The sequence below is a fragment of the Rhinolophus hipposideros genome (genome assembly GCF_964194185.1).
Source record: "Rhinolophus hipposideros genome assembly, chromosome: 8".
Taxonomy (NCBI): Eukaryota; Metazoa; Chordata; class Mammalia; order Chiroptera; family Rhinolophidae; genus Rhinolophus; species Rhinolophus hipposideros.
The window spans coordinates 64153717-64168315 of NC_138054.1; the positions used below are offsets into that span (position 1 = coordinate 64153717).

A 14599-nucleotide genomic window follows, 5' to 3' on the forward strand; every position below is an offset into this window, starting at 1 on the left:
GCCTTGCCCACTAGCAGCCACACAGTTATAAAAAATTCAAGTACGTTCACAGAGATGGCGGATACACTTCATCCCTAAGGCTTTGAATTTGTTACATTCACACGTTAGAGACCACCAGGCATTAACTTGAACTGTGTCCTGTGCCTGGCAGTGGGCCTGGCACGGAACGGTCGCCCAGTAGATGTTTGCTACCTATAGAATATCTGGTTAACCTGTTTTTGTCGAGGCCTTCATTAAAACTTAAAGTTCAAACTCAGGCATATCTATTCACATTTTTCAACCTCTCTGAGGTTCTGGCTCCAAGTGTTGCACTTGTGTAACTTTGCTGTTAAAAAAACTTGAAATATAATCGGTTGCTGTTTATAGAACATATTTATAAATGTTTTTTTTCTGAAGAGATAATTTAGCCTTAAAACTAGAATTGGATCATTTGTTACAAATAGAAAAATCTCAGGTTTATCTGTAATTTCAAATTTTAAAGTGGATTAAGACAGCAAGTAACTGTAATAAATTCAAACATTAAAAATAAGCTTATACTACATGACAATCAAATGCAATATACAAACCTTAACTGGATTCCAAACAAAAAAGTAAAAATGAAATGAAGGAAGAAAATAGAAGGTACATTTTGGAATAATTGTAGAAACTTCAATATATACAATATTTTAGATGATATTGAATTGATAATTGTATTAGTTTTCTTGATGCTGTAACAACCACAAACTTAGTGACTTAAAACAACATAAATTTATTCTCTTACAGTTCTGGAGGTTAGAAGTCCAAAATTGAGGTGTTGTTGGGGCTGCATTCTTTCTAGAGGCTTCAGGGGAGAGACTGTTACGTTGCCTTTTTTCAGCTTCTAGAAGCTTTCTGCATTCCTTTGCTCCTGACCCCTTCCGCGCATCACTCCAACGCTCTTTTGTGGTGTCATCACCTAATACTAACTCTGGACCCCTCTGGCCTTCCTCTTTTAAAGACCCTTGTGATTACCTTGGGCTCACCAAGATGATCTAAGATAATCTCCCCATCTCAAGACCCTTAATTACACCTGCAAAGTCCCTTTTACCATGTAAGGTAACATATTCACATATCCCATAGATAAGGATGTGGACATATTTAGAGGTCATTACTCAGACTACCACAATAGGATATTGTAATTATGTAGGAGAATGTCCTTATTCTTAGTAGAAACAATATGAAGTATTTAGTGGTGAAATGTCATGATAGCTAAAACTTTCAAATAGCTCAGTAAACACAGAGCAAGTTAGAAATAGTCGTTTTAGATTTTTGTATTATACTTGATTTCATTTTTTAAAGTTCCATGGTTTTTATTAAACTATGATTACCTTAGACCACTGGTTTCCAGATTTTGGATTTTCCAATTATTAAGATTTCCAAAAAATTTCTGGAGTACTGATTTTTTTTTTTTTAACATTGTTCTACAAAAGAAGGGCCATTTCAAGACGAAAAACAGTAGAATGACTTGATTCCAAAGGACAGGACACTTCTTTAAAATAGGAAATCCATTTAGCTTTATGGAAACATAACTATATTTGGTTAATTTTTCTCTCCACTCTAAGCCCTCAGACCAAATAGAGGAAAGCTGAAGGTAAAAATTAATTTTGGGAAAAAAAAAATAATAATAATTTTGGGGAAGGCTGGGTCGCCTTAGACCGACATCAGGGCTGGTGGTGCCCTCTTGTGGTATTTTGGAGAATTACCGCCATGACTTGATTTCCTCGGATTTGAGGGACAATTCCTTCACAATACCTCCGTCATTCATTCATGCATGCTAGGCATTGTTCTCAGTGTTTGGGATATATCAGTAAAGAAAAAAAATCTCTATATAGCTATATATCTGTACCTATATAGCTATAAATAAACAAATAAGTGCTATAGAAAAAATAGCATAAGCGGGACTGGGGGCCATTGTGTAGGGAGTGGTCCTGAGGGCTGCAACTTAAAAGGAGTAGCCCTCATTGAGAAGGTGACTTTGTGTAGAGTTGAAATGAGGTGAGGGAGTTAGTCATGCAGCTAGATATCTGGGCATGTTCTAATAACAGAACCTCTCTTACTGTTCAACAGAAAAGACAGCACAAAGTCCTAAGGTGAGAGCTTGTTTGTGAATTTTAGGAAACACACAGCAAGTGTGTCTGGAGCCAGTGAGGGAGAGAGAGACAAGTAGCAGATGCTTTCAGAGGTAATGGGAGATTAGCTCTTCTAGGGTTCTGCTCTCATTTGATCTCCCTCCCCTCACACATAGAGGACAGATAAACAGCAAGACTGTTTATTGAACTCCCCCCTTGGTGGACAGCTCTCCCTCTACCCCACTGGCAAGCCTAACTCCCAGCCTCCCACCTAGGACCAAGGGGAATCGCCCTGAGATGGACTCCAGGCTGCTGCTGGGCTTTCTGCCACACAGCCTTGGCCTTCCTGGCCTGTTTCGGAGGCTCTGTCACTCCTTTCCTTTCACATCTTCCTGGAAGTGTGTGATGGAGGACTGCTGCTCCTGATCACGAGGGCCAAGGTAAAAGCCCATGTTGCTGGTAGAGAAGTCACCGAGGTTTAATGCTGGAGACAGGGAGGTGAGCTTGAGTCTGGGGCGCTGGCTGCACCTCTGCTCCAGATCCCCTCACTCCCCACTGTACCTCTGGTGACGTTGACTTCGTTGGCTGCCAGGATGTCCGCCTGAATGCTGTCTATTTTCATGTATAAGTCCTCGGCGTTGCTCTGAGGACAGGAGCAAGGGGAACTCGGCTGAGGTGCCGGGGCAATCTGGATTTGGAGTTGGGCTTGAGCAGACGGATGTTGTAGGCGGGAGCACGAAAGGGAACCAAAAGACGCTGGGTGGAGGGGCCCAAGCCAGGACAGCTCCTCCTGCAGCTGGCCCCCAGGCCATCTGTGTGGGGGTGTACCAGCGGAGGGACAGTGTGGAGGAGCCACCATTCTGTCGGGGCCAGCTGCTCTTTGTGGCGGGGAGGGTAGGGAGCACTTACGAGGAAGAGCTTGTAGAGTTCCTCTCCCATGGACTTGCGCACATGCTCCTCCACCACTGGGAACATCTGCACGAAGTACTGCGGCAGGCGGGCGGTGTGACTGTGGTGCCCACGTCTGCTGCCTGCCTCCCCGCCGCTGCCCACTACCCGCTCACCTCCAGCGTGAGGCTGGCGTGCCGCTGGCTGTTGCTGTGGTCTGTGTTGCCCATGGCGGCCATCAGGCTGTGCACCACACGCAGGTGCAGCATCTCCTCTGCGAGGCTATTGTTGCTGCGCGCCAGCACCCTGGGACGGGGATTTGGCGGCAATCCCTGGGGACTCTCTGGCGCCTGCCCGAGCACTCCTGGGGCCTACTAGCTGCATCCACCCCCTGCCACCCTGCCCGCTTACCCGATAGCCTTAGCGGCCGCGGCCTGCTGTAAAAACACCGGCAGGTGGGCTGTGAGCTGGAGGACCGTGGAGTCTGGTGGAGCGGGCCGTGAGGCAAGAGGCCCCTCCCCCTGCCGGATGCCCTCCGCCCCCCTCCCAGACGATCCCTACCGTTGAGGATCTTGGGCTGCAGTTTGCTGGTCTCCTTGACAGGCGGTATCAGCAGGGCGACGAGGCCCTTGAGCAGCGCTGTGCACACGTCATAGTTGACCAGGTCCTTGATCAGCTCGATGGCTGGGGAAGGGTAGAGCCGATGGAGAAGTCCCACCCCCACCCAAGTATCAAAGAGCCGCTTGAACCAACTGGCTTCCCTTTACTCCCATCTTCATTGACCTTTCCTGACCTTTAATTGGCCAGCACTGCGCAAGGTGTGGTGGTAGCTGGGCAGGGGACACCTCAGTCCTGGTCTCCTGGAGCTTGTGGTTATGGGGGTGGGGGAGGGAGTCGCCGAGCCCACGCATCGCGAAGGCTTAATAGCTTTTAGGGCTGGAGGCCCCACATCTGTGGGGCCACCTTCAGCTTGGAGGAATCCAGAAGGATTCATGGAGGAGGAAAGGGCTGGGGTTTCAAGAGAAGACAAGGATGGGGAAAAACAAGGGGTGAGAGGGAGACGGAGCAAGAGGGTGGGGGAATGTGTGATAAGAAATGAGAAAGGGGTGGAAGCAAGGTAGACAGCAGTTTAGAGAAACTTGTTTCTGATGAACCATTATTGAATCCTTCTTTGCCTCGGCTCAAGGGCTTTCCATACAGTATCCCACTGAAGCTCAACCAATTTTACATTTGAGGCAATGAGGCTCAGAGAGTTAAAGCACTTTGTTTAAGGTACCACAGCTAGGAAGAGGTGGAAGCAAAGGGAAGGAAAGATTTGGTTAGAAAAGAGGAGGGAATTAGAACTTATTGAAGGGGATTTTCTGTAGATATTTTCCAGTCATTCCTTCCTTCCAGCATTCGCTCAGCCCATTGTCAAATCTGCATAGAATGCCTATTGTGCCACGTACACAGTATGGTGACAGGTGCCGTAAAAGGGGTCAGAATGCCCGGAAAGATGGGGAGCACTGCATATTTTTGTAAAGAGAGAGGAACTCTAGACAGAACTAGAAGGGAGAAGGGTGAGATGGTAATGCAATAGTATACCATGGTACACCGGGGTAAATGTGACTCTAAACATACGTGTTGGCTACATGGTGGACAGCACTTAGAAACATGCTGTCCCCAGCACAGGAGCCAAGTAGGCCCTACTTCTCCACTTACTCGTGGGGGAACAGGATTTAGGGACCAAGTTCTTGGTTCCCTGACTAGCTCATTTGCATACCAGAATGCAATGTAGACACACAATTACTGTATTAACAGTATTACCTGTATGCGTAACGAAAATTAACCTTTTATTTCCTTGTCAGGAGATTTAACCCAGTAAGAACATGTTTGGGATAATTCTCTACAATGGGAGAAAAGCTTTTGTCCGCAGGTGCAAAGGCACCGCAAGTGTTGGGGGACCGGCGGGTATCCGGGAAGGTGGGCATGAGCGGAAACTGTAGTCTCGTCTCTCTTTTTAGAGAGAAAAAGAATATCTTCTGTCTTGAAGTAGATTTTTTTCCTAGGGAGGAACACTAAAGGATTGGTGGTGAAATTTTTTGAAGCCTTGCTTGAGCAAGGCTCAGTATTTGGTGTACCAAGAATAGACGCTTGACCTGCAGAAACACAAATTATTTTTTAAATAGAAAATACAAGCATACTGTTTGTTTCAAAATTATTAGGGTGGATGGTGTTTTGTTTTCCAGTTTTCCACATTTTTATGAGAGGTTTGTGGTGTGACTATGAGCTTCTAGTTTTTTTACTCTGGTGGCAGACTCTATTGCTATCCGGTGCCGCAGCGCACCCTCTGGGTTGGACGATATTTTTAAAAAGAGTTGTTTTGGATCCATTCCTATCCAGACTCTGGGGAGAGAGCCAGGGGGCCGACCCGAGGACGAACGCTAGCTAACCTTCCCAAATGTACCCAGAGAAAGCTCATCACCCTCGTGGCGCTGCATTGAGGACTCCGGTTTAAAACCGCATGTTTTCCTGTTTCCTTGTGTCAACGTACATCTTTTCCAAAAATCCATGTCACAGTTTCCTGGCAGAGTGGTGCAGCACAGTAAGAGACTATCTAGTCTTGCAGAGCTGCAGTCAGTCAAGGTAAGAGTGCCTGACATTAGTAAGTATACTCTGGTTCCTCTTCAGATCTCATGTTTTTAAAGAGTTCCGTGGAAAGGAATGTTTGGGAGCTTACCTTATTTCTGATCTCAATGGGAAATTTTTTAATGTTGGTAATTAGACCATTACTAATTAGTCGGTTAGTTGAGAGGAACAAAATACTTGGAAATATAATAATTAAGACGACGATAGGAAGTTCAATTATCTTAGGGATAATAAAAGAATAAATTTTCATTTATTTCTCAGGGAGTGGGGTGTTTTGATGTTTTAACTGTTGTAGGTTCTCTGGGTTTTCATCTATTAAGAATGACGTATGCTATAGTGGTTTTTTGTAGATAGCTCTTATCAAGTTGAGATTAAATTTTTTCAAACTTTTTTCTATCAAAATGATATATACACAGTATGCATTCCTAGATGACATATCCTTTTTATATACTGATCGATTCAATTTGCTATTGATTCAATGAAGCTATCTGAACTTACGGAAAAAAATTATTTACTGATTCATTTTCTTTAATGATTAGAGGACTGTTTACGTTTTCTATTTCTTCTTGAGTCCATTTTGATTAAGTTGTATTTTCTAGTAGTTTTCAACTAAATTTTCAACATTGAACAAAAATTAATATACGACCGGGTATTATATTATAAAGACCTGGTCTTATAGTAAAATAAGACCTCGTCTTATATTAATTTTTGCTCCAAAAGATACATTAGAGCTGATTGTCCGGCTAGGTCTTATTTTCAGGAAAACATTGTAGTAGTCAGTAAGCATAGCTGCCCTTTGCTCTAAAGGGGGGGAAACTGTCTTTATTTTCCAAAGCTGTTTGTTAAACAAACATCCTTGAAAAGATAGTCTGGAACAAAGAGCAGTTAGCACTTCACTTACAGGGTGTGCAGAAACGTGAGACCTGTAGAGAATTGTCGCCTAGGATCATTTTTCTTTTGCTAGAAGTAATCCTTTAGCAGACATCCTTGCCTTGTTCCTAAACAAGGGCGAGAGCATTCAGTCTTTCATTGTTAAGTATGTTAGCTGTAGTTGTTTTTTGTAGATGCTTATTATGAAATTGGGGAAGTTCTTCTCTAGTCCTATTTTCCTGAGAATTTCTTTTTTTAAAAATCATGAATGGGTGTTGAATTTTGTCAAATGCATGTTCGGCACTGATTGATATAATAATGTAATTTTTCTTCTTTAGCCTGTTAATTTGTTGAATTAAGTTGATTGATTTTTGGATATGGAACCAGCCTTGTATTCTTGGAATGAACCCCACTTGGTTATGGTGTGTAATTCTTTTTTATATATTGCTGAATTCTACTCACTAATGTTTTGTTAAGGATTTTTGCATCTATATTGATGATGGGTATTGATCTGTAGTTTTCTTTTATTGTACTGCTGTTGTCTGGTTTTGGTATGAGGGTAATACTAGCTTCATAAAATTAATTAGAAAGTATTCTCTCCCCTTCTATTTTCTAGAAGATTATATAGAAATGTATTCTATAAATGTTAATTAGACCCTGTTGGATGATGGTGTTGTTGAATTCTATATCCTTGCTGATTTTTCTAGTTGTTCTATAAATTGTTGAGATAAGGGTGTTGAGGTCTCTAACCATGATTGTAGAGCTCTCTTTTCAACTCTGTCATTTTTACTTCATATATTTTGTAGCTCTCTTGGTCAGTGCATACACATTTAGGATTGCTATGTCTTCTTGGTGGATTTACCCTTTCATCATTATATAATGTCCCTCTCTGTCTCTGGTAAATTTCTTTGCTCTGAAGTCTACTTTGTCTAATATTAATATATCCACTCCTGCTTCCTTTGATCAGTATTTTCATGATATATTTTCCCCATCTTTTTACTTTCAACCTGCCTACATTGTTTAATTTGAAGTGAGTTTCTTGGAGACAGTATATAGTTGAGTCATGTGTGCATTTATTTTTATTTATCCTGTTTAGATTTTATTGTAAATTGGGTCTTTCAGTTCTTGACAATTTTCAGTCATTGTCTCTTTAATGGTGTTGCTACTCTATTCCTCATTTCTCTTTCTCTCTATTAGTTATTCTCACTCTATCCTCAGTCTCTTATCCTCATTTTTTCTATTTTTCATCTTTTTGACTGTGGCGAATTCTGAATACTTTCTTGTACTAATTTTCTCTTCACCTGTATCTACTGTACTGTTAAACATGTCCATTGAGTAATTACTTTTACTGGCTATTATATATTTAAGTTTGAGAAATTCCATCTGGTTCTTTCTCAAATCTATTATATCACTTTTTATAGCTTCCTGTTCCCTAAAGTTTTTTAAACCAGATTTCAAAAGTTTATTATTATTTTTTACTCAATTTTTAAAGCTCAGTTTTTGATAGTCTATATCTAATAATTACTTTGGCTGAAATCTTTGTGAGTTATTTTCTAGTCTACTAGTCACTTATACTGACTTCTTTGAGTGTGTGGTTATCTTATACTTTGGGTTGGTCTTGTATTTGCAAAATTAATTATATGAAAAACTTGAGAGCTAGGATGAAGATAATTTCTTCCAGAGAGCAGTTCCCTTTGTTTCTATCAGCCACCTGGGCACTAACAATTCTGGACCACTTTTGCCGAAGTTCAAGACTTGAGGTTCCCTGGACCACCTAGGAGGTTGTACAATCCAAGCAAGACTACTCGAGGGCTGGCTTACTTTTTGTTCACCCTGCCTTGAGAGCACTGATGTCTGGAGTCCCAGCTAAATGTATTTATGCTAGAGGTCTCAGACCTCCCACCTGCCTTCTCTCTCCCTTGCCTTTTTTTTTTTAAGGAGGGCGCAGGTCACAGTGGCCCATGTGGGGATCGAACTGGCAACCTTGCTATTATTAGCACCACGCTCCAACCAACTGAGCTAACCGACTATCCCTCTCCCTTTCCTTTTGATGCTACTTACTTTCTTCAGCTTTGAGTGCTGGGCTGATCTTTCTGGGTTCTCACCTCCGCCTAGATTTTGATCTGGTAATTCCTCACTGTACTGCTCTCCCCCATGTCATTAAGAATATTACAATTTTTTTCCTTTTAGATATTTGTGGTACAGTGGGAAATAAATATTTGATTTTTGTCTCAGGTTCTTAGCACACAGCTTCTAAAACCCTTGGACTCTCCAGAGTAATGAAGGTCTTTTGTATGTTAAATAACTGGTGGCTAGGAGCCCCTAGACTGCATCAGCATGGGTGCTGGTCACCAGAAAGACTAAGGCATGATTACAGAGTTGGAACTTTCAGCTCTACTCCCTGACCTCTGGGAAGTGGAGAGGAACTAAAGAGTGAGTTAATTACCAATGGGCAATCATGTCTATGTAATGAAACCTCCATAAAAACCCTTAGGCAATGGGGTTTGGAGAGCTTCTGGACTGATGAACACATTCAGGTGTGGGAGGGTGGTGTACTCTGATTGGCCCCCCAACCCATACCTTGCCCTCCGCATCTCTTCCATTTGGCTGTGCCTGAGTTGCGTCCTTGTGGTAATAGTAAGCAAAGTGCTTTCCTGAATTCTGAGTTGTTTTAGCAAATTATAGAACCTGAAAGGGATAGTTATGGGAACCCCTGGAACTCGTAGCCAAGTTAAGACAGAAAAGTGTGTAACCTGGGGACCTGATACTTGCAACTGGCAGCTGAAGTGAGGGCAGTCTTGTGGGACTGAGCCCTGAAACCTGTGGGGTGTGAAGTTAAACTCTGGGTACTTAGTGTCAGAATTGAACTGAATTGTAGGACACCCAGTTGTTGTCTGCAGAGAATTGGAGAATTGCTTGGTGTGGAAAACTCCCTACACATTTCGTATCAGAAGTGTTGTGAGTAAAGACAGCTCAATATTTTAGACTCTAGGAGCTAAATGATCCAAAATGCCTAGCCTACCATTATCAGAAAAAGGAGTTTCTTCACCTGGCTATTGGTACTCATTTGTCTAGACTCAGCTCAGAAATTAACTTTCAGGAATCTTTCTCTGGCCTGTTCTCTCCCTGCTCCTCTCTGGACTCAGGAGTATATGTCCTGTGTCTCTGGCACATTTTTTTTCACCATAGAATACTGGTAACTGTCTTTCCACTAGTGTGTGAACTCCAATGAATATATCTAAGGCATCTCTGTCCACAGCCTCAAACCATTCCAGGCACACAATGCGTGCTCCATAAATGTTGTTAAAAAGAATTGACTGGATCCCGCACTCCTGTAGGCTAAAGACCACTTGGGTCACTGAGGACTGTGCTTGGAAACTGCCAGCCTGGTGGTAGATGACCCCAGAGGAGGCTCTGCACTGGCCACTGTGGCCCTCATCCACACTGAGCTACAGAACTATGCCTGGCTCTGATCATTCCACAGCCTGGAGAGACAGGATCCCCACTGCTCTCTCCCCCTCCCCCAGTCCCCCACGGCCAATTCTGAGAGCTCTCTGAAGCCAGGACCTTATACTTCTTGGTCAGCCCAGGCGTGAGCCACATACTACGAATGCTCACTTCCTAAGAACAAGGCATATGGAAAGGGGAAGGGATTGTGGCCCTTTCTCCATGGTGGGAGACAAGGGGCATCTGGTGAAGTGGCCAGTGAAAGGGACTCCATGGATCTACAGAGCACACAGGACGGGTCTCTACAGGAGATTGCTCTCAGCTCTTGGAAACTTTACTTGCTTCACTCCAAATAAACATCTGCTGCCTAATAACGAACATGTGCTGGTGATTTATCACCGTGTCAGAAAACTGTCATTGACAATCACCTTTCACTCAGAGGCAGAGGCCGGAAGGCAGCCCGCTGCCCCATCCTGTGTCTCACAGTCTGCCCACTGCACCCTCCTGCCTGATGCTGAACATCACCAGCTGCAAACAGCGCCAGAGGGAGGGAGAACTGGCTTTTCCACTCCAGGCCTCACCATGCCCTCCCGCAGGAAGGAGACAACCAGTTTGGGCTGGTGTATAGCTCAAAGGAAAGGCACCCATAGGGTACCACAGGGAGAGACACCCATCTCCCTGAAATCACCCTTCTGCCAGATCCTGGGGATCCTCCCCTCCATCCAGGCTCCAGAGCCATGGGGCACACCACAGGACTCAGTCCTGAAGCCCCACACAAAGCCAGGCTTGTCTTAGCCGAGGTTTTTCCCAATCACAGAATCAAAGATTCACTCCCAGGCTGAAGATCCTCAAGGAAATCCTATGTTACCCCTTCCAATGCTTGGCATTTGGAGACAGGCTTTCTGGGGCAGCCCCTTTGCTCTGTGGATCAACGTGATTCAGAAACAGCTGCTTCATTCAGGAACTCTTCCTATGACTGTCCCACCACTGCTTCTGGGCTTCCCCTTTCGTCCAGGTCCTCCAGGGTAGCCCATGCAATCCCAGCTGTCCGCCCCGCCCCCACCCCCCCATACCAGCCTCTGGTTGCTCAGATGTGGTTCTAATTTGGAACCACAGAGCCAGCAACATTGTAGAGGGAAAGGGACTAGCACATAAGCCTCCCTGGCTTCCCCCAAACACCCTCCACACTCCTACACGCACAAAAATGCAGCCTGGGCTGCCTCTAGCTGGTACCTGAGATCCCCCGGTCTTTCTCACTTGTTCTCTTACTATTTAGTTATGAAACCTTTTCTCCATTCCTCTTGAATTAATGCGGTGTGGTTTTTAGATCTGAGTGGTTGGCGCCTCCTCATACCCGACTATACTGGGCCTTGCCAGCTGCAGCACCTCTCTCAGTAGTGGCTGGGCTCTTTCCAGGCACAAGCTGGTAGCAACACCTTATTGCCAGGACACTGTGGGACAAATACCTGCCTATGCCTCAGGGAGCTCTTCCTGCAGCGAGAAATGACTCGGTGAACATTTAGGGTAGAAACGAATGGATGAAGATATTTTTACGAAATTTCCCTGACCACAGATGGCATTCTCTGCCCACATAGGACCAAGTACTCCAGGAGACAAATATCTAGTTCTTCTACTTACTCACTTTACACTAAATGCTTAATCCTTCATTGATTATGTATCTGCAACACTTGGAGCTCCTTGGAAAAATGAAGATTTAGTCACTGAATCATTTTTGATTGAGTTTTAAAATTCACAGCTGCACTGTTTACACTGAAAGTGAAAGTGCGAATCCTTGCCCAAATGCCTCCACAAGAACCACAGCCAGTCACAAGCCTTTATACACTGTGCTAGTTACTAAGCATAGCAGACTCTTAGGAAAGCAAAGGACAACAGGAGATGACCATCTTTGGCAGTTTTGCCTGAAGCTTGTGTTGTTGACAATACCCAACTGTCCTAAATTGAAGCAGCCACTGATTTATTCTTTGATGCACTCATTTATCTAATAAAATAATTACTGAGCATCTTCTCCATGCCAGACCCCTGTGCTATGGCTAAAGGAGGACTAAAATACAATCTGTGCCCTCGGATGCCCAGTCTAATGGGGGATACCAGTAAGGAAACTAGCATTTATGATGCTGTGTTATAAGAGTCATGAGAACACAGAGGAAATCAGGCTGGTGTAAGGGTGTGTTGAGGGGTGGGGGATAGAGAATCAGAAAGTTTCCTTGGAGAAGGAAACATGTGAACTGACAAAGCCAAGGGGAAAAGGGAGGGACTGGAATGAAGAACGTAGCGAGTGCCATATTGGATAGTGCATGCCACACCCAGGCAGGCAGGGAGGTCTGGCTGGGACATGGGTTTTGGTGAGAGCTAAGCCTGTGGAGGTAGGCCAGCCCCAGATTCTGAGGGCTTTGCATGTGCCAACCATCCTATAGAGCAGGTGTTTTCTCATCTTTCATTTCAGAGAAAACTAAGACTCAAGAAAGTTTAGTAGCTTGCCCAAAGTCAAACAGCTAATAAGTAGTGGAATGACTCTGTCAGACCCCAAAGCTTGTATTCTCACCCTTAAGCTCTACTGCCTCCGTTCTGGTGGAGGACTAGGAAAATAGACTGTTTGTGGGCACTCTACTGGAGAGATGGAGATCAGTTTCGAGGTGAGAAATACAAAGTCATGAATTATAGCAGTGGAGACAGAATGGCGAAGAGGGAACAGGTTTGAATGATATTAAGGAGTTATGACTGGTCTTATTAGAAGTGTGTGAAGCAGGAAGAGATGACAATTGCCCACATTTATAGCCTGGATGATTGGGTGCTTTTCACTGAGGTTGGAACGTTGGAGAATGAAAAGTTTGGAGCTGGAACATCAGTAGTCCAATTCTGAACATGGTCAGTGAAATCCAAGGGGAAATGTTGAGAAGGCAAATGGAAACAAGGGTCAGGAGCTCAGGAAGAGGTCTGAGCTGTAGAGAGGTCACTCAACCATTGTGCCCACCATCTACAAAACGGAAATAATAATACCCTGCTTCCCTGAAAATCAGACCTAGCTGGACCATCAGCTCTAAGGCGTCTTTTGGAGCAAATATTAATATAAGACCCGGTATTGCATTATATTATATTATATTATATTATATTATATTATATTATATTATATTTATTATATTAAAGACCTGGTCTTATATTATAGTAAAATAAGACCAGGTCTTATATTAATTTTTGCTCCAAAAGACTCATTAGAACTGATGGTCCGGCCAGGTCTTATTTTCGGGGAAACAGGGTCGTGCTCATCTCATCAGCTTGTTGTGAGGATTAAACGAGTAAAGAGCTAGAGCAGTACTTAGCATATAGTAAATATGTTATCCATTATTGCTTCTGTCATTATAGGTGGAAATTAAAACCACGGGACTGGATGAGGTACCACAGAAAGAAAAGAAATAGAAGAGGATCTGGGATTGAATCCTGAGAGAAAAAGAAATCAGCACTTCGAGGAGTGGTGGAGGAATAGGAAGATACAAAGCACTGAGAAGCAGTTTTCAGAGAGATGGGAGGCAGCCAGGAGAGGTGGGGTCTGGAAAGGAAGACACCAGAGTCTTCAGGGTGGGTGGTGTGATCAGTCAGGAGGGTTTGAGCAGTTGTGCGTTCATACGGAGGGAGGCGGAGAAGCAGCTCCGCTGGGTCCATGATCATTCATTTGACAATTGATTATGTGTCAGCTACAGTGCCAGTGCTGACTGAAGTAATAGTAAACAGAACAGATGCAAGGAGCGGGTCACGGGCACTCAAAACGGTAGTGTAAGAGGAAAGATTCCTCCAATTCCAAGAGGAACCATAGAACCCACAGCCTATCAGCACCGGAAGAAAGCTGGTTGAAGTGATCAACTGATAGATGAAGAAACCCAGAAAAAATGATTTGCCGGGGGAATCAGTGAAAAGGAGACCGAGCTGCAGCAGCAGGCTTGGTATTCTTTTGGCAGAAGGAGTCATAGAAATGGGATTGCACCTGCGAATTGTGGCTGTGCCATGCAACTATTTCCAAGGCACTCAGCACTGATGAGGTTTGTTTTGCAATTCTTTCCTCCTAGATAGAGCCTTCGAAAACCAGTGTCCCATTTCTTTCTCTTCACTTCCAGTCAAGACTGCCACCTGCTGGCCACAGGTGAGAAATGCGCTTCAGTGCACGTTCATACACAGGTTTGCTTCCTTTTCCAGCAGGGTTAAGAGTATACGTTTGGCAAGTTGTTCTGTTGTAAGGAAGAAACCTGTGTCTTCCCGACCAATTACAATCTGTTTCTGATTCCTGTACATTTCGTCACCTCTTTCACCACATCCTTTTCAAAACCCAATGTTGAAACATTAAAAATATATTTTATGCACTATTTCATGTAAAAAAGCCAGGCAATAAATTAATTAATATTATGTGCTCTGGTGGTATATGAATTGCTGAATCATTTATTATGAATTCAGTTACCATGATGTATCTTCCTCTGCTCTTCTGGGCAGGTCTCACCAAGTCTGACCAGCCTGCTCACTGGCACTTTGCCCTGCTCCTGACACTGGAGTGGAGTACCACTGTACCAGGGGTACAAGGGGAGACAGTACCAGGCCCGGGCAGACACAGAGGTTTTGAGGGCCAGGAAAACGGGGAAAATAGAAACAAGTTTTTTCTGAGGGCTTTCTGAAAG

The 14599-nt window shown here is 43.9% G+C and overlaps 1 protein-coding gene across 3 annotated transcripts in view; it reads right to left on the reverse strand.

Moving 5' to 3' along the window:
* Window positions 1-362: 362 nt before the first annotated feature.
* The window catches only part of ARMH1 (armadillo like helical domain containing 1), a 51087-nt gene continuing 36850 nt past the window's right edge, over window positions 363-14599 (reverse strand). For all 3 annotated transcript variants that reach the window (XM_081056556.1, XM_081056555.1, XM_081056557.1), the window contains exons 8-13: window positions 3537-3659; window positions 3387-3459; window positions 3152-3281; window positions 2997-3074; window positions 2649-2730; window positions 363-2571 (exon numbers count right to left, since the gene is read on the reverse strand). In XM_081056556.1, coding sequence (XP_080912682.1) covers window positions 2456-2571; window positions 2649-2730; window positions 2997-3074; window positions 3152-3281; window positions 3387-3459; window positions 3537-3659 — 602 coding nt within the window. In that variant the 3' untranslated portion in view covers window positions 363-2455. The remainder of the gene's footprint in view (window positions 2572-2648; window positions 2731-2996; window positions 3075-3151; window positions 3282-3386; window positions 3460-3536; window positions 3660-14599) is intronic.